Here is a 22,480-nt window from a genome sequence, read left to right on the forward strand (position 1 = left end):
AGAGGAGTTAAACACAGAACAGTGAGCCGGGCACCATGGTGCAGGCCTGTAATCCCAGCGGCTCTGGAGGCTGAGGCAGGAGGATCACAAGTCCAAAGCCAGCCTTGGCAATGGTGAGGCGTTGAGCAACTCAGCGCTCCTTCCCCTTGTTCTAGTGACGGGCTCTTTCTGACTACTGCTCTGCCTGGGGTTGTCCCTGGATGGCCCTGGGAACTCGCTTCTTTTCACTGAGCTCGTTGTCCTTGTGCTGTTTGGGTCAGAAGCCTTGGCAAGTGCTTCAGTGCAGGGGCCACACAAGGGCTTTTCCCTCTGGACTTCTTGTCTGGTCCTGGGGCATGAGCATGGATGGCATGGAAACCATTGTGGCTTCTTCCATGCTTCCTCCCGTCTTGAGATGCTGATCAGTGGTGTCTGGGGACATGCACCACTATCAGGTGGGCTATCAGGTGTTCATCCAGTGGGCTCTGGCACATTTCACAATCAGATGGCCTGTCCTCCCTGTGGAGTTTTTAAGCTTCTTCAACCTGCCTTCATCAGGAAATATCTTCCCATTTGCTCCTGAGGGTGACCAGAAAGCCAGTCTGCATCTTTGGTCACTGGCTGCTATCAGGCACCTCACGTCTGCTCATCAGTGCTCATCACAAGTGTCAGGGCTTGAGGATCTGCACCCTGGGCCTGCTGATTTCAGGGCACCATGGATTCTACGTCCTGCCTGTATCAGTGCACTTTTCTAAACCTCTTGCTCCCCAACCCCCCCCCCCTTTTTTGGTATCAGGGATTGAACCCAGGGGTGCTGAGTTACTGAGCCACATCCATTTTATATTTTATTTTGAGACAGGATCTTTCTAAATTGCTTAGGGCCTCGCTAAGTAGCTCAGACTTGTGATCCTCCTGCCTTAGCCTCCCGAGCTGCTAGGATTACAGGTGTGCACCACCATGCCTGGCTTTCCCCAGCTCTTTCAAATCAATTCCTGCCCCCTGGGCTTTGTCCCAGGACAATTTTGGTCCCCCTGGCTCTGGGGTATAGATGTCGGTGCACTCTGTCATCCTGATCTCTGGTTTCTTCCACTCTTCATCCTCCGTGTCTGCAGTACCTCCAAGGGGGTGATGCATTTTAAGACAATGCTTTCTTATTGGTTGACCATTGTTTTCATCAGCACTAGACACATCATACTTCTGAGAAGAGAGTTTATTAAAAGAAAAAAACTCTGGATACAAAGAATTGAGAAGAGAGTTTATTTAAAAAACTTCTGGATACCAAGAATCTCCCCAGATAGGACAGATGACAACATCGTTAAGTTAGTGGCTTTTTAGGCCTTGGTGTGTATATGTCACTTAGGACCTCTTGGGATATACCAGGATGGAGAACATCTGTTTCCGCTTCTGAAGCCCTATCTGCCCCTTGTCTCACGGGAAGCACTGTACATAGGCGCTGCTAAGGGTGAGAACACGTGCTCTGAACTCCATGTCATCAGCCACAACTGCAACAGCACAAAATTCTCCTTGCAGGCGTTCAGCTGTTAGTGTTTTCAGAAACAGAGTTCCACGATTACTATCATTGTAGTTCGTGGTTCCAGACATATCCATAACAATTACATGGACAGCTAAGGCTCCTACCTTAATGCCTCAAACACCCAAATCTTCAGGTCAGAGTAACTGTAGTTGGTACATAAGCCCTGCCTTGGGCCACAGTCCCAGCCAGTGCACTCACTAGCACGCAGGCTGGGGCTTGGTGGGTGGGGCTGGAGGCCACTACGATACTCTATTCCCTTCAACCAAGAATGGAGGCAGTTCCCAAAAGTGCATTCAGTATAAAAGAATTGAGTGAGACTGACAGCGCTTTGGAAGAGATGAATACACAGGAATATGTAACAGTTTCTTCCTTCTAACTGCGGTGGGGATTTGGCTTTAAGCTTCCTGACATACCGTAAGAGTGGGGAAGGCAAAGCTGTAGCCGAGCTGGTTGAGCCCTGTCCTGTTGGAACTGTGAGTCCTTCTGCCATGCTGCTGAGATGGCATCTCGGCCCTGATGACAAAGATGGTAGAACTAAAGCAGTCTGGAGGGTATCTTTTATGTTTTAATCATTGAAAACCTCCTCTGAGCTACTGACAATCCCATTACTGGAGAGTAGGTGTAGGGCTGGGCCTGCACCAAGGACTGACCCTGCTGGGGCCTGGGTGGGTGCAGCTTCACGAGCATCAGATTTCAGTCTGGGGCCATGGGTTGGGTCTGGGCTCTCAGAGCCCCATGGTAGCAGGAGGGAAATCCTGTGTGGTCTGTTGAGACTGATTGGGGTCCAAAGCTACAAGTGAGAACTAAACCAGTTAAAGATGTAAGACTTTTGGAAAAGCCATTTACTGTATGTACTTGAATCCTGCCAGCAATTCCTGAGCATACAGTTGTGTATGTGAGTGTGTGAGTGTGTGTGTGAATTTTCACTGTGCTATATTGGCACATCTGTGTGAAAGAAGATGTAAAGTTTATGCTTAAATTTCTTAACTTTTGGGCTTAGTCATCTTTTGACAAAGTTTAATCTGGGATAACCTTATATTTTAGTTTCTAACTAATGATAATAAATAAAAAGGACACATTTATGTCAATATATTGGCTCACAGTGTACAGTGGGTTTAAACATTTCCTTTCTTTGTTTCCAGGATTTTGACTCCTTCTTCTCTGCAAAAGAAGAGAATATTATCTATTCCTTCCTTGGCTTGGCTCCCCCTCCGGGCTCAAAGGTAAGCTTGGTCCCCTATTGGGGCTCAGTGCAGGGTATGATAAAGGAAGACAGAAATCGGCAAACAACACTGGTTAGTAAATGGTGATCTTCAATTTACAAAATCACAAAAGTTTCACAAATTTTGTGAAATTTATGAAATGCTTCATGAATTTGCCTGTCAGCCTCCTATGGAGACCCTGCTAGTCTTTTCTATATTGTTTCTGTTTGGGTATATGTGTTGCCAAAGCAAGAGCTAACATGATTTTAGCATACCATATTCTGAAAGATTCTTTCCCCTAGTGATAATGCAGAATATTTACTAAAACAAAGTTATGCTTTTTATATTTTTGATGTTTTCACCATTTTATAGTACATTTTATAAAACTTAAGAAACTTAAGAAATGTTAGGGCTGAGGATATAGTTCAGTGGTAGAGAGCGTACCGGGCATTTGTGAGGCCCTGGGTTTGATCCAGCACTGCAAAACCAAAACCAAAACCAAAAAACAAAAAATAATCTTAAGTGTATTCATAAAATATGTGAAACTAAGAATTCCTAGCTTGTGTTTATGAAATTATTTTGTCATGAATTTGCTTCTCATATAGCTTATGTTAATTTAATAATAATGGATGCCCTTAGGTTAATCATTTCTACTTAAAATGCTCTGAACTTGCTTTTTAGTGGATAAACAAGGGAAAAGCAAGAGCTAGACTCAAGCACAAGCCAGATCCTGTCCCACCAGGTTGTTTCCTTGAGTGTTGTTTCATCTTTGAACACATATAATTAAATAGGAAATCACTCTAGTGAAGCCAAGGCCACCATCTGGATGTCCTGTGTGGATTGCCCATTTCACCTGGGGGGTGGCCACTGCTCCGCTGGCCTCAGCCAAGACTCATTCACTGAATTCAGTTCCCACTTGGGAAGTTCGCAGAGTCCCTCTGGTGCCTGCCTGCCACCAGAACTGGCTTCCCCTCTCCTCTCTTCCTTCTAGATGGTTCTCCCTTCTCCTCTCTGCCAGGTTCTCTCTCTCAATAGCCATCTATCTCCCATATTCCCACCACTTCTCAGTCCCCTCCCTCCAGACCTTGTGGTGGGAGGGGAGAGTCTGGTTTATGTCCAAAGGCCTATTAGGGGGTTTTCTAAACAAAGTGACTTTGTTGTCCCAGGTCAATAATAATGTGGCAAGGCCAGACATGGTGGTGTGCATCTTTAATCCCAGTGGCTTGGGAGGCAGAGGCAGGAGGATCGTGAGTTCAAAGCCAGCCTCAACAATTTAGAAAGGCCCTAAGCAACTCAGCAAGACCCTGTCTCTAAATAAAATATGAAAGGGGTTGGGATGTGGCTCAGTGGTTAAGCGTCCCTGGGTTCAATACCTGGTACAAATAAACAAACAAAAACCAAAAAAAAAGTGGCAAAACTTTGAAAAGAAAGTTTTTTTTTAAGCCTTAGGTCATAGGTCAAATTCTTAGAGCCACCTTCTGCACCTAGATTCAAAGGGAGAGAGTCAGAGTACAAAAATGTATTCTCTCCCTACTCACAGCAAATCTCAGGAATCACATTTTCTGCATTTCTTCCCTTTGCAATGTTTCTTCTTCCTATTATCTTTTTTATAGCATTAGGATTTCTTTCTTTCTTTTTTTTTTATGGTATGGCTCTAGTATTCATGACACTTAAAACTTTTCTCAAATACTCTATCACATTGTATCATAATTGGCTTATTCATTCCTATACTTTTTATTTTTTACTTATTAATGTATCATAAATTTGTTTATGCAATTACAAGCTCATACTATTGTTTAAATAGTTTGTAAAACATTTTATTGTGTAAATGTAACATAATTTTCTGTTCTTTGCTTATAATTTTGAACCTTTGATTTATTAATTATAAATAACTCTGCAGTGATTGTGGCAGGGAAATAGTGTTCTTTCTTTTGGGGTATTTCCTTAGGATAAATCCCCAGTAACCCTTTTAGTGAGACAAAGTGCACAAATATTATTTTGGATTTGAAATGAGCCACCAAATTGTTCTGTCAGAGGATTATACCATTTATCCTACTATGCCATGGTAGATCAACCTCACTGTTCAGAGATGAGTGTGTTTAATCTCCTTGATCTGAGAACATTAGGTTCTATTTTTAAAAATTGCTTTTGATTTTATTTTGCTACAAAGGGAATTTAGTCTGATGAATTTTCATCTTAAGTATGGTTTTGTAACTCAGCATGTATTTTTTTGATATTTTATATTTTTTATTGACAAATTAATATTTATTATATACAACAGGATGTTTTGAAATGTTTACATTGTAGAATGGCTGAATTGAGCTAATTTACATACACATCACCTTACATACTTATCATTTTATTTGTGGTGAGAACAATTAAAATCTAATCTTTTAGTGATTTTCAAAATATAATATATTTTCATTTACTGTGGACCTCATGTTGAACAATGGATCTCTTGCACTTATTCCTCCTAACAGGCGATATATATATATATATATATATATTTTGGTGCTAGGCATTAGATCCCAGGGCCTTGTGCATGTAAGGCAAGCACTCTACCAACTGAGCTGTATCCCCAGCTCCAGAAATATGTATTTTAATTTTTCTCTGAAAAGACTCTCTTTTAAGTAATAAAATTAATTTTTTAAAAATATTTTTTAGGGGCTGGGGTTGTGGCTCAGCGGTAGAGTGCTCGCCTAGCATGTGGGCTTGATCCGCAGCACCACATAAAAATAAATAAGTAAAGATATTGTATCCAACTAAAAAATAAATATTAAAAAAAAGAATTAAAAAAATATTTTTTAGGGTCTGGGATTGTGGCTCAGTGGTAGAGTGCTTGTCTAGCATGTGTGAGGCCCTGGGTTCGATCCTCATCATCACATAAAAATAAATAAACAAAATAAAGGTACTGTATCCAACTCCTTCTAAAAAATAAATATTAAAAAATATTTTTAGTTGCAGATGGACATGATATCTTTAATTTATTTATTTTAATTAGGTATATATGACAGCAGAATGCATTTTGATTCATTGTACACAATTGCAGCACAACTTTACATTTGTATGGTGTACACGATGTAGCCTCACACCCTGTGTGCGGTCATACATGAAGCTAGGGTAATGATGTCCACCTCATTCCACCATCTTTCCTGCCCCCAGGCACCCTGCCCCTAGGCACCCTCCTTCCTCTCCCTCCTCTTTGCCCAAAGTTCTTCCATTTTTCACATGCCTCCCGCTTCCTGTTATGGATCAGCTTTCACTTATCAGAGAGGACGTTTGGCCTTTGGTTTTTTTGGGATTGGCTTCCTTCGCTTAGCATTATATTCTCCATCTCCATCCATTTACATGCAAATGCCATAATTTTATTCTCTTTTAATGCTGAGTAATATTCCATTGTGTATATATACCACAGTCTCTTTATCCATTTATCTGTTGAAGGGCCTCTAGGTTGCTTCCACAGTTTAGCTCTTGTGAATTCAGCTGCTATGAACATTGATGTGGCTGCCTTACCATATATAGTATGCTGATTTTAAGTCCTTTGGATATAGACTGAGGAGTGAGATAGCTAGGTCAAATGATGGTTCCATTCCAAGTTTTCTAAGGAATCTCCATACTGCTTTCCATATTGGCTGCACCAATTTGCAGTCCCACCAGCAATGTATGAGTGTGCCTTTTCCCTCACATCTTCTCCAACACTTATTGTTGTTTGTATTCTTAATAGCTGCCATTCTGATTGGAGTAAGATGAAATCTTAGAGTAGTTTTGATTTGCATTTCTCTAATTACTAGAGATGTTGAACATGTTTTTTATGTATTTGTTGATTGAGTGTGTATCTTCTTCTGAGAAGTGTCTGTTCAGCTCCTTAGTCCATTTATTGATTGGGTTGTTTTTTTGGTGGTAAGTTTTTTGAGTTCTTTATGTATCCTGGAGATAAGTGCTCTATCTGATGTGTGTGGCAAAAATTTGCTCCCAAGATATGGGCTCTCTGTTCACCTCATTGATTGTTTCTTTTGCTGAGAAGAAGCTTTTTAGTTTGAGTTCATCCCATTTATTAATTCTTGATTTTATTTCTTGTGTTTTAGGAGTCTTTTTAAGGAAATTGGGCCTAATCTGACATGATGAAGATTTGGGCCTACTTTTTCCTCTGTTAGGTGCAGGGTCTCTTGACTAATTCTTAGGTCCTTGATCTACTTTGAGTTGAGTTTTCTGCATGGTGAGAGATAGGGGTTTATTTTCATTTTGCTGCTATGGATTTCCATTCTCCCAATGCCATTTGTTGAAGAGGCTATCTTTTTTTCCACTGTATATTTTTGGCACCTTTGCCTAGAATGAGATAACTGTATTTATATGGGTTTGTCTCTGTGTCTTTTATTCTGTACCATTGGTCTACATTTTTATTTTGGTGCCAATATCATGCTATTTTAGTTATTACTATAGCTTTGTAGTATAGTTTAAGGTCTGGTATTGTGGTGCATTTTGCTTCACCTTTCTTGCTAAGGATTGCTTTGGCTATTCTGAGTCTCTTATTTTTCCAATGAATTTCATGATTTCTTTTTCTATATCTATAAGGAATGACATGGGGATTTTAATTGGAATCGCATTGATTCTGAATAGTACTTTGGGTAGTATGGCCATTTTGACAATATTAATTTTGCCTATCCAAGAGCATAGGAGATCTTTCCGTCATCCAAGGTCTTCTTCAATTTCTTTCTTTAGTGTTCTGTATTTTTCACTGTAGAGGTCTTTTACCTCATTTGTTAAGTTGATTCCCAAGTATTTTATTTTATTTTTTTGAGGCTATTGTGACTGGAGTAGTTTTCCTAATTTCTCTTTCAGAGGATTCATCACTGATATAGAAATGTATTTGATTTATGGGTATTGATTTTATATCCTGCTACTTTGCTGAATTCATTAATTAATTCTAGAAGTTTTCTGGTAGGGTTTTTTTGGATCCTCTTAGAATCATATCATCAGCAAATAATGATAGTTTGAGTTCTTCTTTTCCTATACATAGCCCTTCAATTTCTTTTATCTAATTGCTTTGGCTAGAGTTTCAAGGTCTGTGTTGAATAGAAGTGGTAAAAGAGGGCATCCCTGACTTGTTCCAGTTTTTAGAGGGAATGCTTCCAGTTTTTCTCCATTTAGAATGATGTTGGCCTTGGGTTTAGCATAGCTTTTACAATGTTGAGGTATGTCCTATTATCCCTAGTTTATCTGGTGTTTTGAACATGAAAGGGTGCTGTATTTTGTCAAATGCTTTCTCTGCATCAATTGATATCATCATAAGATTCTTATCTATAAGTCTGTTGATAAGATGAATTATATTTATTGATTTCTGTATGTTGCATCAACCTTACATTCCTGGAATGAACCCCACTTGATCTTGGTGCACTATTTTTTTTTAAAAATTATGTTTTTGTATGTGCTTTGCCAGAATTTTATTGAGAATTTCTGCATCAATGTTCATCAGGGATATTGGTCTGAAAATTTCTTTCCTTGATGTGTCTCTGCCTGGTTTTGGTATCAGGATGATACTAGCTTCTAGTATCCCCAGCCCTGGCAATATGTATTTTTATTTATCTCTGAAAAGACAGTCTTTTAAATATTAAAATTTATTTTTTAAAAATATTTTTTAATTGCAGATGGACACAATAGTTTCTATTTGTTTGTTTATTTACTTATTTATATTTTATGTGTTGCTGAGGATCGAAGTCAGGACCTCACATGTGTGAGGAAAGTGCTCTACTGCTGAGCTATAATCCCAGCCGCAGAATTGATTTTCTATTAAATTAATACAAGTATAATATGTCAAGGTCAGAGTCCTGTAGCATTTTTATAAAAACAGGAGGCCCTGCTCATTTGTCCCTGGTCAGAATATGCTGCAGCGTTCCTGCTTTCCTTCACAGGTTGCTGGGGTGCGGAGGGCCATGCAGGGGCTGCCCATGTGACCGCTGCGTCCAGAGCTGCTGTGAGGAGCCTGGTGCAGTCTGCCTCCTCATCCTTTGTACCTGTCCGTTTTCGTTTTCCCCAGTTCTGGGAGGTTTGGGGCCTTCTTTTTCGTTTTGAGGTTGTAGATGAGATGCCTGGTGGGTCCTGGGTGTACTGGGCCTCATTCTGGAAATTCTTCTCCCTCGGTTCTAGAAAATGAATGTTTGGGGAGTCTTTCTGGGGGGTCATTTTTCCTTAGTGTCCTCTCTTTTCCTTTCTGGAAGTACTCTTGTTTGAATGTTGGACCTCTTGGATTAATCCTCTAATTATCTTCAGTCTCCCATTTTCTGTGGCTTTTCTACTTTCTGGGATATTTCCTCAAGTTGTTGCTTTTTCTTCCCTCTGTTATTATTTTTTTCATCTCTCTTATCATATTTTTACTTCTTGAGAGCTCTTTGTTTTATTTGGATGTTTTCTTATTAATTAGCTTTCTGTTTTTGTCAGATAAGTTCATTATTTTTCTGAACTCTGATTTTATTAAATACATATATTTTTTCCCACTTATTTTTTTGGTGCATTGTAGTTGTACACAGTGGTGAGATTTGTTGTTACATATTTGGGCATGCACATGATAGAGCAATATAATTTGGCAACACGACTCCTCAGCACTCCCCCCTTCCTCCCCACCTCCCACCCCATGAACCCTTTCCTCTATTGATCTCCCTTTGATTTTTAGTACATCTACCCCAACTTTGTTTTCCTTTTTCCTCTCTAGCTTCCATACATGAGAGAAAAATATCTTCTGAGTTCAATTATTTTGCTTAACATGATGGTCTCTAGTTCCATCCATTTTCTTGCAAATGCTGTAATTTCATTCTCATTTATGGCTGAATAAAATTCCATTGTGTATATGAACCACACTTTCTTTATCCATTCGTCCATTGATGGACACCTAGGCTGGTTCCATAGTTTGGCTATTGTGAATTGTTCTGCTATAAACATGGGTATGTACCACTGTTGTTTGATTACTTTGATTCTTAGGACAAATACCTAGGAGTGGTATAGCTGCATTATATGGTGGTTTCATGTCTAGACTTTTGAGGAATTTCCATACTGATTTCTTTAGTGATTGTAGTAATTTAGTTCCCCCAACAATGTCAAAATGTTCCTTTTGTTCAAATCCTTTCCACCATTTATTAATTGTGTTCTTGATTACTGCCATTCAGACTGATGTGAGATGAAATCTCAGTAGAGTTTTGATTTGCATTTCCCTAATTGCTAATATTGTGAACATTTTTTCATGTATTTGTTGGCCATTTGTATTTCTTTTTTTGGTAAAAGGCATTAGATGCATTTTTTTTGGGGGGGGGGTGAACTGAATAAATTTCCTATGCTAAAAAAAGTCACTTCACCCAACTCCAATATCATTTTCAAATTCAAAGGGGAGACTGATCTTTATAACAGAGATCTATTGATCTACTGATTTACAGAGTAGTCACACCCAGCATCACCCCTGGCTGACCCACAACACCTTGCGCCATCTGCTGTGCTATGAATGTGAAGTACATAGTCTCACCTGCCAGGTGTCCTGCAGTTTCTTTAATAATTTGTTCTTTCAGGAGTATTTATTTGAGCACATGCTGGCTGGACATTGGCCCAGCTGACCGTGGGTTTTATGGTTGAGGGCGAGCTCTGTGTCAGCACCCTACAGTAGAGGTAACAGCTCTCTGCATGAATGTGAACATAGACTGCCAATCTCAGGCTTCAGAGCAGCCTCCACTGTGGCTTGACCGTGGCCTGTCCTTTGCAGTACTCATGCTGAAATCTGATTGTCATTGTGGTGGTGTGAGAGTGAAGGGGCTATTAGATTGCTAAGAAGGACAAATGCCTTTCTCTCAGAGTGAGCTCTCATTCCCGTGGCACTGGATTAACCACCTCTAGGGCAGGGTTATAAAAGGGAGCTACTTCCACCCCATTTTTTCCTTTCTGCATTCCTGTCTCTTCCTGCCATGAGTTGAAGTAGCCAGAGGTCCCAACTGACTTCATGCTGTTGGACTTCCCAGCCTTTAAAACTTTGAGCCCAAATAAGTCTCCATCCTTTATAAAATACCAAGTCTCCACTATTCTGTTATAGTGACAAGAAATGGACTAAGAGAGTATCTTAAAAGAATCTGAATTTTGCTTGATACTTGAAGATCTAGCAGGAGCTAAATAGGCAGAAAGACAGTGAAGGCACTCTGGGAAGAGGGACGGCCTGGAAGACAGTGGGATCCAAGAGCCATTCAGGGGGGTCCTCCTCGGGGTAGGATGCGGAGCTTTTGGTAGAACCTGGGGTCTCAGGTGGGTGAAGACCAGAGCCAGGCAAGTGAAGGAGGCAGGAGCAGTCCTGCACCGGGCCTTCCACTCCCCAAACTTCTGTTCACATAGCTCAGAGCAGAGTGGTTTGTGTTTTGCAGAGCCTGCGACTCAGATAGCAGTGTAGACGTTGTTAGAGAAAGACTCAGGATATGGGACCAAGTTTACACCCTCAGAGCCATGTGCAGTCCACAACTCAGAGCAGGGGCTCAACTCTGAGACTGGAGGCAAAGACTGACAAACTAAGTCAGTGAAACACTCCAGAGCTGTTAAGCACCATTCTTCAAGTTGTTGGTAGGACAGTTTTATTGCAACTTGCCTTTTTAAAAAAACAGTCTATGTTTTGAGACCTATCCATGCTAATACATGCAAATCTATTTCATTCTCTTCTGTGATTCATCTTATCCCATTTTCTTTTTTTTTCTGGAAAGTACTTTTAAAAATTTTAATTTGTTATATATATCAGCAGAATGCATTACCATTCATATTACACATATACAGCACAATTTTTCCTATCTCTGGTTGTATACCCCATTTTTTAAAAATACCTTTTTTCTATTTATTCATTTGTATGTGGTGCTGAGGATTGAACCCAGGGCCTCACATGTGCTAGGCAAGCACTGTACCACTGAGCTATAGCCCTAGCCTCTCCCCCCCCCATTTTCTTTTAATATCTTTTTTTTTCCTCTGACAATTTTTTATGGGATACCCTGTGATATTCCTGTTTTTTTAAAATCTTTTTCTTTAGTTGTAAATGGATACAATATATCTTTATTTATTTTTATGTGGTGCTGAGGATTGAACCCAGGGCCTCACACATGCGAGGCAAGTGCTCTACCACTGAGCCTCAGCCCCAGCCCCTGTGATATTTCAGTACATGTATACATCGTGTAATGTTTAAATAAGGCTAAACATATGTGTCATTTCTTTATAGTGAGAACGTTCAAACTCCCTTCTTGGGGCTTTTTGAAATGTGCAGTGTGTTATCACCGTCTACAGCCAGCCTCCTGTGAGCAGCACCCCAGGACTTCCTGCTCCTGTCTGACTGTAACTAAGTTCCCATTGGTCAACCTCTGACTGTCCCTCCCTCACTCCTCCTTTTCCCAGCATCTGGAAACCATTGTTCTACTCTCAATTTCTATGAGACCTACTTTAAAAAATTTCTCCTGCGTAAGATCACGAGGCATTGTCTTTCGGTGCCTGGCTTATTTCAGTTAACATGATGGCCTCTGCTTCCTGGTTCCATGTTATTGCAGTGATCTCAGTCTTCGCTCCCATCCTGATTTGTACTTGGAGTCGTGGTATTTCATGGAATTCTCTTCACAGGGAAGAAAGGGGTGGCCAAAGGATAAAACCCAGCCTAGAGGGACCGCAGAGGCTGTCTAGTCCAGATTCTTCTTTCCTCAGAGGAGGATCATGAAGCACAGGGGCGGAGGTGACTTGTCTGTAGATGTCCCTCTGATCACAGCGCAGTCTGTGCTGAACTTGCTGCTGTTGGCGTGGCTCAGGGTTACAGGTGTTCACTTGGGAAGGTACTTCAGGTACCCTTGGAAAGGCGGACACTTGATTTATGGAGATGCTATGGCTTGTCCCAGTGTCATATTGTCATAAACCACACTGTAGAGAAGAATCAGTGAGGGTAAATCATCTTGCTAGGCCACATGGAGGAACTCCTGACAATTATGCAGAAACACATATTTAGAAAATGATACAAAGTGTTGTAAGCAGCATTATTGCTTTTAGAAAAATCTCCTTGTCTCCAGCAGGCTGCCCCAGGTCAAGTACCAGGCAAGGATTCCCAGGAAGCTTTGTAAGCTAGTGTTTGCTCCATAAAGTCTACCTCCATTCTTTAAAAGCGTCTGTTCACAACTGATCAAATGAACACCCTTCTTGATATGCTATTTCAGGAAGAGCCTTGGTTGCATAAGCAGGGTTTTGAGTTATGCCCTGGCAAACAGGAAAACAGATTCCTATTAAAGCTATGCAAATAACTGTACTGCCACAAAAAGTAAAATGTATTCCAATTGGACAAGTAGAGTCAATAAAAAATTTTGAATTCCATAGGGTTCAGCAGGGAGAATAAGATGTCATATGTTTCATTTTGATTTACATATTCAGAAAATTGAGCATTAAAATAACACCAGCAATATTCCAAACAAAAACTCCTCTCACTTGTCATTGCTTCATTTAGTCCTGAGTGACTGATTCTTATTCCCCAGGGTCTTGGGGTAGTGGTCTCAGGGGCCCATCTGCTCTTAGTGTGCTGGGCTTGTCACGCTTCCTCTGGTGTGGTCCCCACGTTCTTTATGTGATGCCCTCACAAACCTGTATCCAAGTACCTGCCACCTGATCCTTTCCTGCGGGGCTCTGAGCTGTTGTTCTTCCTGGGAGAGGAAACATTCACACCTGTAGCCGATCACAGAAAACTTCCAGGGAAGTATCGAAGTAAAACAAGCTAAGGAAAACATCTTAGATGATAAAAGACTTAAAATGGGTGTGGTTTATTTATTACTGATGATTTTTATTTTTTAATTTTTATTTATTTATTTATTTATGTTGGAAAAAAGAAATTATATTTAGAAGTAGACAGCTGGACTTTGTTTAGATGATCCCAATTTTGTTGGTGACGTCGAATGCATCATAATCAGGAGCCAGTCGAACATATGCCTTTTTCTCTCCATTAGGCCTGATCAGGGTGTTAACCTTGGCCACATCAATGTCATAGAGCTTCTTTCTTTCTTTCTTTCTTTCTTTCTTTCTTTCTTTCTTTCTTTCTTTCTTTCTTTCTTTCTTTCTTTCTTATTAGTTGTTCAAAACATTACAAAGCTCTTGACATATCATATTTCATACATTTGATTCAAGTGGGTTATGAACTCCCATTTTTACCCTGTATACAGATTGCAGAATCACATCGGTTACACATCCACTTTTTTACATACTGCCATACTAGTGTCTGTTGTATTCTGCTGCCCTTCCTATCCTCTACTATCCCCCCTCCCCTCCCCTCCCCTCCCCTCCCATCTTCTCTCTCTACCCGATCTACAGTAATTCATTTCTCTCTCTTGTTTTTTTTTCCCTTTCTCCTCACTTCCTCTTATATGTAATTTTGTATAGCAATGAGGCTCTCCTTCCATTTCCATGCAATTTCCCTTCTCTCTCCCTTTGTCATAGAGCTTCTTTATAGCTTGTTTGATCTGGTGTTTGTTTGCCTTGACATCCACAATAAACACAAGTGTGTTGTTGTCTTCAATCTTCTTCATGGCTGACTTGGTGGTCAGAGGGAATTTGATAATGGCATAGTGGTCAAGCTTGTTTCTCCTGGGGGCGCTCTTCCGAGGATATTTGGGCTGCCTCCGGAGCCTCAATGTCTTGGGTCACCGGAAGGTAGGTGACTTGCGGATCTTCTTTTTATGACTGTGGACACCCTTCAACACTGCTTTCTTGGCTTTCAAAGGTTTTGCTTTGGCTTCAGCTTTAGGAGGGGCAGGAGCTTCCTTCTTAGCTTTTGGTGCCATCTTGGTGAAAGGGCTATTACTGATGATTTTTAAAAGGAAAAGACTTTAGAGTTAGAAAAGAATAATGCTCTAGATGAGAAAATTTGGTTGTCTCTATGGCATGTAAAGCAAAACAATGATGTCAATCCAAAGAAGTTTTAGAAAAATGAGTTATGAACCTAATCATTGAGCCTATTTTCAAAGAACACACAAACACTGTATCTAGTTTCTTAAGAATGAATGAACTCAAAGGAAATATCAAATTACTCAGAGACATAATGTATCACAAAGATACCAAGCATTTGGAAGGAATAGGTCGTAATGAGATGCAGTGTGGCTGGAGCAGGCTCTGAATGTCTGTGTATTAAAAAATAAAAGTAGATAATGGGCTCCCCAAATGAAAAGCACCATCCTGAGATATGCTAGATTCAAATTAAAGAACAAGACCTGTGACCTGGTTAACATTTAATATGAGTAACTATGACTGATAATTGTACCATGGGTATCTGATATTAGGAGAGAGGTGCTGGGAGGGGTGTCTTCCTGTGTTATTTTACCGGGGGAACATTGTCAAGATGGCAGTGGAAAGCATCCAGGCCTGTGTGTAATTAGATTCCCCTCACTGGCAGAGATAAGCAGTCATAACAATGTTGAAGCATGGCATTTACAGGATGCTGGTGGGGTGACAGCTCAGTCTCAGCATTTTTATGTTCCAGTAAGTGCTGTCCCCATGGAGCCACCTCACGAAGTCCTAATAATGTTCCCAACAGCTGAACCATTATCACTCACAAGAGCTTTCAAATCCCTCTCTGAGGTCACATCTCCATCTGATGAGAAGGACACAGTGATATTTTGAGGCAATGTGATTTATGGCCCAAAGTGATTTGTGATTAAAAGTTTCAATACTAGTTTATGATATGATTATTGATCTCCTGTCGAAAGCAGTTTTGACAAATGGCAAAATAACTAAATAAGTACAGTGATTCCCAGGCACCTAAAGGAAGCCATGCTAACCAGAGCATTCAGATGTCTTGGACTGACAGTGCAAATGGCAGAAGCAGGAGACACGGTGAACACTGGGTGAGACCCATCAGAGAGATGGATTTGCAGCACAAAAATGTGTTCTGGAATTTGTTAATTTGAACCATAGTAGATGAGCAATAGATCACAGATGCCCTTAAGGCCCATGTTATGGCCCAAGAAGAACTGAAGGAGAAGTATATCCAACTTGACTTAAAGCAAGGAGAGATGAATCATGGTGAAAGGCCAGAGTCTGCAAGTCAGGTGCAGGACCTGCTGTGTGACTAGTAGGAGTTCCAGAAGAACAAGAGGCTTCAACTGCTCAACTCAGCTGAGATGAGTCCTTCTTGACACTGGCAAAGGCAGAGTGGTGCTGAGGATTTGGTAGGTCCTCAGGAGGTGCGTCCCAGCTGCAGGAAGGGCCTGGGCACTGATCTGGAGCAGCCTGGAAGTGGAACCCTCTCGATCCCCCTCCATCCTGCCGTTGGTCCCAGCAGTGGTCAACAGAGGTGCCTGTTGCTGGGCAGAGCAGCCCTTGGGAGCTGACCTCGCTCATGAGGAGCAGGGAGGAGGGTAGATCCTGGCAGCTAGCCTCCACCTGGCTGCACCCTAGAAGCACTGGGCAGCTGTTAGAACTAGGAAATGCCACATCCAAGGTCAATTAGGAGAAAACCTCCCATAGGGAGCTCCCAAGTGAATTTAGTACTTTGCTGATGTCAAGACTACTTCTATAAATGAAAAGACATAATAGAAAAATACAAGAATTTTGGAAGGGGATCTGTGAGATCTGTGAGATACTCACACTGAGGATGTCGTTTTTTGGACTGCAGAAAAGCAGAAATGAAAGGGGATGTAGGTGCCCTGGAGGGCTCATCTCAATTGGGGTGGGCAGGTGAAGCCTCTCGGTGGGGACCATATTTGCTTGGGATGCAGGATTAGTTTAATGATGACCATTTTGAACAGGAGGTGAACACTGGGATAGAAAAGACTTCCAGAACATTTATGTTCACAAGGCTGGGGCAGAGCTGGGAAAACACTTATGCAAGTAGAAATGAGGAAAGGGAACACTAAGGGAAGACGGCTGGGCTGCTGTGGATCACCACAGCAGAGGAATTGGGCCAACTCTATCAGTTGTTCTAATACATCTGAAAAGGCTAAAATTTCCTAGGCGGGGAAAGACAGTTTGGAGTTTTTACACTGTTGTTCTACAATTGACGAGAGGGTGTTAAGATCGCTGACTCTGATTGTGCATTTTCTGTTTCTCCCTTTAATCCTGTCAATTTATACTTCATGTATTTTAAAGCCCTGTTGTTCGGCATATTAATATTTATGGTCTTTATGGCTTCCTGACGGACTGGCTCTTTTATGTTTGGTGTATGCCTCTTTGTCTCTGTAGTATTGTCTCTATCTGGATTGTGCATTAGTAAAGCTATTCCAGATTTCTTAGGTTTACTGCCTGCATGGCATATTTCTTCCATCTCTCTCTATATTTTTATAAAATATATTTTTTAAATTTCTTTTTTAGTTGTAGATAAACACACATTTTTATTTTATTTATTTATTTTTATGTGGTGCTGAGGATCAAACCCAGAGCCTCACACATACCAGGCAAGCGCTCTGCCACTGAGCAGCCCCACCATCTGTATACTTTTGACCTACCTGTGTCTTTGTTTTCATAGCGTGTCTTCTGGAGACAACAGAGGTTAGGTTTTGTGCACTTTTATTCATTTTGACAATTGGCATATTTGGTTCTTGAGCACTTCAATAATCATTGACATAGTTGTGTTTGATTGTTTATTTATTTATTTTTTGCAATACTGGGACTAAACCCATGGGTGCTCTACCACTGAGCTACATCCCATCTGTTTTATTTTGAGAAAGGGTCTTGCAAATTTGCTGAGGCTGGCCTTGAACTTGCTATCCTCCTGCTTCAGCCTCCCGAGTCACTGGGATGATAGGCTTGCACCACCACACCTGATGTTGTGACTGTGTTTAGATTTTCCACTTAATTTTAGTTTCCTGTTTGTGCCTTGTTATATTCCTCCATTTTACTTTTTTTGTGTCATTTCTTTTGGGTTATTTGGCTATATTTCAGAGTTCCCTTTTAATTTGTGCATTGTCTTTCTAGCTATACCGCTTGGCACACTTGTGGTGGTTCTTCTGGTGTTATAACGTAAATTCATCCTGTCTCACAGCCTAGTTAGGTTAATATTATGACACTTCAGGTAGCAGGAAGAAGCACCGCCACGGCGATGCCCACTTACTGCTCCCCATCTTACTGTGTGGCCCATCGACGCCTCCCTTCCCCTCTGTTAAATGGTATTGTGTTCCTGTGTATTTTAAAGGAAGCAGGAGGAAAGAGAAGCGTTTCTGTTTCCCAGGTGCTTTTCATTTCTGATGCTGAGACACGGGAGTTTCCTTTCATCCTGATGGTGTCCTTGAGCCCCGTGGCCCTGCTTGTGGAGCAGGCTGCCGCCCGAGCTCGTGCCTCTTTACCTGGATTGTCTTGGTTTTGCTCTCATTCTTGAGGGCTTTTTCGCAGGACACAGAATTCTTAGTCTACAGTTACTTATTTTCCTGACAGCACCTTACAAATGTTTTTTCCCTTCTGCCTTCCTGTCTGCACAGTGTCTGGTGAGCCTTGATGACTGGAAGTCCTGTTCCCTGGCCGTCATTTGTGGTTTTCTCTTGCTGCTCTCAAGACTTTCCATTTATCCTGCATTTGCAGCCATGTGGCTATGATATTCTAAACCTGGTTTCTTTGTACTTATTTCTTTTTCTTGTGTGTGTGTGTGTGTGTGTGTGTGTGTGTGTGTGTTTAGTTGTAGGTGGACACAATACCTTTATTTTATTTTTATGGGGTACTGAGGATTGAACCCAGTGCCCCATGCATGCCAGGCAAGCACTCTATCACGAGCCTCAGCCCCAGCCCCAGCCCTGTATTTATTCTTATTGATTCTGTGAATGTATATCTTTCACCAAATTTAGGAAATTTTCATCTAAAAATACTGTTATTAGTGCATTAGAGTTCCCCATAACAGTGGGGCTCATTTTGACACAGCCACACAGGCATGGAAGTCAGTTTACTCCAGCTCAGTCCCCAGGGCCTTCTCTTTCCCTTCCCTCTTCCCTCCCACTGATTCCCTTCCTCTACTCTCCTGCTGTTCCTTTTGTTTATTTGTTTATTTAAATTGGTGCCTTATGGATATACACACAGGTGGAATTCACTGTGGCGTATTCATATATGCTTGCAGCATGATTTTATCAATTTCATTCTGCAGTTCCTTCCTTTCCCTGAACACAGGTTTCTTAGGAGGGTGGGAATGGCAGATATGTATATGGCTTGTTGTTCTATGAGTTCCAAATGTGTTTGTAATAAAAATAACTTGATATTTCAAAACTCTGGGAACCACTTCATAATTCAGCATCAAGGAGGAGGTGTAGACCCTAACTTGTGATATGACATTTTCTGCCTTTATTTTCTTGTCTCTGAAGCAGGTGTGGCCTACGTCCTCAGGACATAGTGTCGTCACTGTGAATAAAATGAAGGATGCAGATAAATATAACTTAAAGAGTTAAAAGACATTGAAATGAAAGTTATAGTCTTCAAGAAAATTCTGAAATGTTCTCAATTTATATGATGCAGGTGGCAAAATCACCAGAGGAAGCGTCTTCCCTTCCCAATGGTGATGTAGTGGGAGAGGCAGAGAGCACAGCAGAGGTAAGGCCTTGGGCTGTTATATGGAACCATCTTCTCCCATGCCAGTGTCTTCAGAATGGCTGCTTGGTCTTAATGTTTCTCTGTGTCTGTCTACCTGTCTATCATCTATCCACCCATCATATATGTACATCCATCCATCCATCCATCCATCATATCAATCTATCCATCATCCACCCATCTATTTATCCATCCATCCATCATATATATCATCCACCTGTCCATCCACCTGTCCATTCATCCATCCATCCATTTTCCATCTTGTCCACCTGTCCACCTGTTTATATCAATCCATCTGTATACCTGTTATCTTCATGATCCTTAAACTGGTGAATTGAGACTCCTCCCTCAGGCAGCTTATTACTGTAACGTCCATCAGTCTATTGACTTTTTCCCACAGACCCAGCCAGCAGTGTTGGTGTTTGGTGAGGCCATGCTTTCGCAGCGAAGTGATCTCCTGACTAGGAGGACTCTCTGCTTCATTTTTGTATTGTGATTTAAATAAGAAAACCGCATTGGGGGTGGCCTGGATTTTCCTCAGGTGCTTACCTAAGATCAGTGATACGCTGGGCCTCTCTTATGACCAGGGGACAGAGAAGGCTGAAGAAAGCGGAGAAAGTGAGGCACAAGGAGAGGGTGCTGAAGGTGCGGGCGAGCTCCCCGAGTCCCCAGAGAAGGTGAGGACTTGCCTCTTTGTGGGTCTGTCTTTGGATTCAGTGCTGTCCTTTTCTTACTGGGCTCTGCCTGGAGCAGGAATTGTGCTGCACTCTGGGAATACAGTGGCTAGTGCAGAGCTGAGCGTGGAGCTGGGAGGAAGTAGGCCATTTTCATTCCAGTGCTGGCCACTGGGGACCAGGTGCGGAGTGGCTGAGAAGGACCCTGCAGCAGGCCTGGAGGTCGCCAGCCGGTCAAGGCTTTGATCCTGTGTTGTGTTGTGAGGGTGGGTTGGGTCCTATCCTTGGTCAAATGAACATCCTTAGCTCCTGCTCCTACTATATATCTCCTCAAGAGCCAAGGTGGGGTGCATTTGTGGGGTACTTAGAGGAACTTGAGAATAAAAGGGGGCCTTGGGAGAAAGCTGAAACTCAATTCAGTCCAATCAAGGGAATAGAAGGTCCCAGCAAATCTAAGGTACAGGTTTCCTTGTCAGAGCTAATGGGATGGGGAGTGGGGGTGGGGGCTTAGAGCAGATAATGGGGGACCACATAGTACACTTATTTGAGGAGTTCAGGACATGTGACTTGGGTGGCCATGGCTGCAGATGGAGCCTAGTGGAGCTGGGGCAGGGTGCGAGCCTCGGGTGAGCTTCCCTCTAGAAATTCAGGGGGGCATCATGAGAACTTTCTAAAATGTGGGGAATGTAGTAACTTGTCCACATTTGGGTTTGGCATTTATCAAGGTGAAATTATTTTATTGTAAGGTAACATTATTTGGAGGTTCATTCTTTGCCACCCCCAGAGGTCCTACCTGAACACCCTGGTGGGCTCCCCGGCCTGAGGCTGGGCCAGGCCAAGAGCGGCTGCCGCCCCTCCTGGCCCTCTGAACCAGCTGCCTCCTCAGGCCTGCTCCCTCCTCCCCATCTCTTCCTGACACTCACCACCACTGACACCTGGCCTCCGTCTGGCTACCCGCCACCAGCAGCCTGGTCCCTGGCCAGGCTCCCAGCAAAAATAGCTGCTACAGGAGGAAGGTCCTGGACGTCCCTCTCCCGAGGCTCCCCGGTGGCCTTCTCAGAACAGCGAGGTGCCGTTTCTGTTGTGTGCTTCCCACATTAACGGCTCACAGAGACTCCAGCTCTTCCGAGGTTGGCTTAATTGACCTGGTGATTACAGTTCTCTTTTAAAAAATGCTGTTGTCAGTATAGTTATTTGCCAACCATAAAGGTCAGTTCATGCTTTGACCACAGAGAACCATCCGCTGAATTCTGATATTTTCTAATTTTGTGAGCTGAGGCTAGTGGTTGGTTATTTTTATTTTTTAAATTAATATATCCCACCTCATCCTAGGGGGTCAGAGGTAGGAATGGCAACGCATACATGCATTCATTCAACACATTTTTTGTGTGGGGGGACTGGAGACGGGACCCAGGGTTTGTGCCTGCTGGGCTCTCCAGGAGCCCACCGCCAGCCCCCACTCCACATTCTGTGAGCTGACCAGATGGAGTGGTGCAGTCCCAGGCTAAGCAGAACTCCGGGGGCGGGAGGGGCTGTGAGACAGCAGAGCCCTGCCCCCACCAGCGTCTGCTCTGGCAGAGCCTGAGATGAGAACATCCAAAGCCCTTTACAGCTCACTTGACCTTTTGAAGCTATTTCTATCAGTTCTGTGATCAGTTCCTTTCTCATTTTCAAGAAATAAAGCTGAATTTAGATATTGGTAAAGAGTGCCAGGTCCCTATCATTGCTGCTAGTTTACCTTAACAGCTGAGACTAGTAGTTATTCCTATAGGATCCTGACTGCCCCCCAGCCAGTTCTAAGGGTACCCCTACTTTTAATAATAGATTGTTTCAGCTGGATGCAGTTAATACAAATAACTGGATTTAGGAAATTGTAAAGCTCTACAATAATCAATAGTTCTGTGCTGCTGGTGAGGCTGGGCCTGATTGAATTTTTGGTGACCCTGTCCTCTCTTCCCTTAAAAGTTTCTTTAACCAGGACAGATTAAACCAGAACTTTGGTCCTCTATAGACAAGAAGAAAATGACTGTGCTTTGAGAGCCAAGAGTTAATGGCCGAGGAACCGTGCCAGTCACTTTACTCACACTGAGGGGGCTTTCTCTTGGTTCCAGACAGTGGCGGGCACTGGAGGTCCAAAAATGAACAGACACAGGTCATGACCCAGGGGCTTGCAGACCACCAGGAGACAGATGAGTAAATGGTGTTTGTGGAGCTGATAAGAGGGACCTTAACTCAGTCTCAGGCTGGAAAGTCTGCCTTGCAAGGGTCATTTTGAGCAGTGTCCTGTTGGGGGGCATGTGAGAAAGTATGGCTGAAAGGGAGAGTAGGGAGTGGTGAGGTGGAGGGGTGAGGTGGAGGGGGAGACTGGAGGGGGAGGCTGGAGGGGGAGTCAGGGGCAGAGGACTTCCTCTAAGCTATCTGGATCCTCTTGTGATGCACATTGCCAAACATGAGGCCCCACAGGAGGTTTGTTGTCTGGACCAACTCTGTGGCCACAGTGTGGAGAACAGATGGATAAGAGGATGACCGGCTGAGGGTTGAGGGTCACACAGGGGCTCCTGTCAGCAGCCAGG

At 42.4% G+C, this 22,480-nt stretch overlaps 1 protein-coding gene and 1 pseudogene across 3 annotated transcripts in view; one reads left to right on the forward strand and one right to left on the reverse strand.

Annotated features, from left to right (window-relative positions):
- The window catches only part of SH3BGR (SH3 domain binding glutamate rich protein), a 53,407-nt gene that overhangs the window by 19,552 nt on the left and 11,375 nt on the right, over nt 1–22,480 (forward strand). For both annotated transcript variants that reach the window (XM_081300963.1, XM_081300962.1), the window contains exons 3-5: nt 2,656–2,736; nt 19,162–19,236; nt 19,821–19,910. In XM_081300963.1, the coding sequence (XP_081157089.1) occupies nt 2,656–2,736; nt 19,162–19,236; nt 19,821–19,910 (246 nt within the window). The remainder of the gene's footprint in view (nt 1–2,655; nt 2,737–19,161; nt 19,237–19,820; nt 19,911–22,480) is intronic.
- Nucleotides 13,603–15,432, reverse strand: LOC308653634 (large ribosomal subunit protein uL23-like; annotated as a pseudogene). The gene is made up of 2 exons: nt 14,178–15,432; nt 13,603–13,731 (listed from the first exon to the last, which is right to left on the reverse strand). The product of its transcript is annotated as a large ribosomal subunit protein uL23-like (transcript).

The sequence above is a fragment of the Spermophilus citellus genome (genome assembly GCF_964194105.1).
Source record: "Spermophilus citellus genome assembly, chromosome: 7".
Lineage (NCBI taxonomy): Eukaryota > Metazoa > Chordata > Mammalia > Rodentia > Sciuridae > Spermophilus > Spermophilus citellus.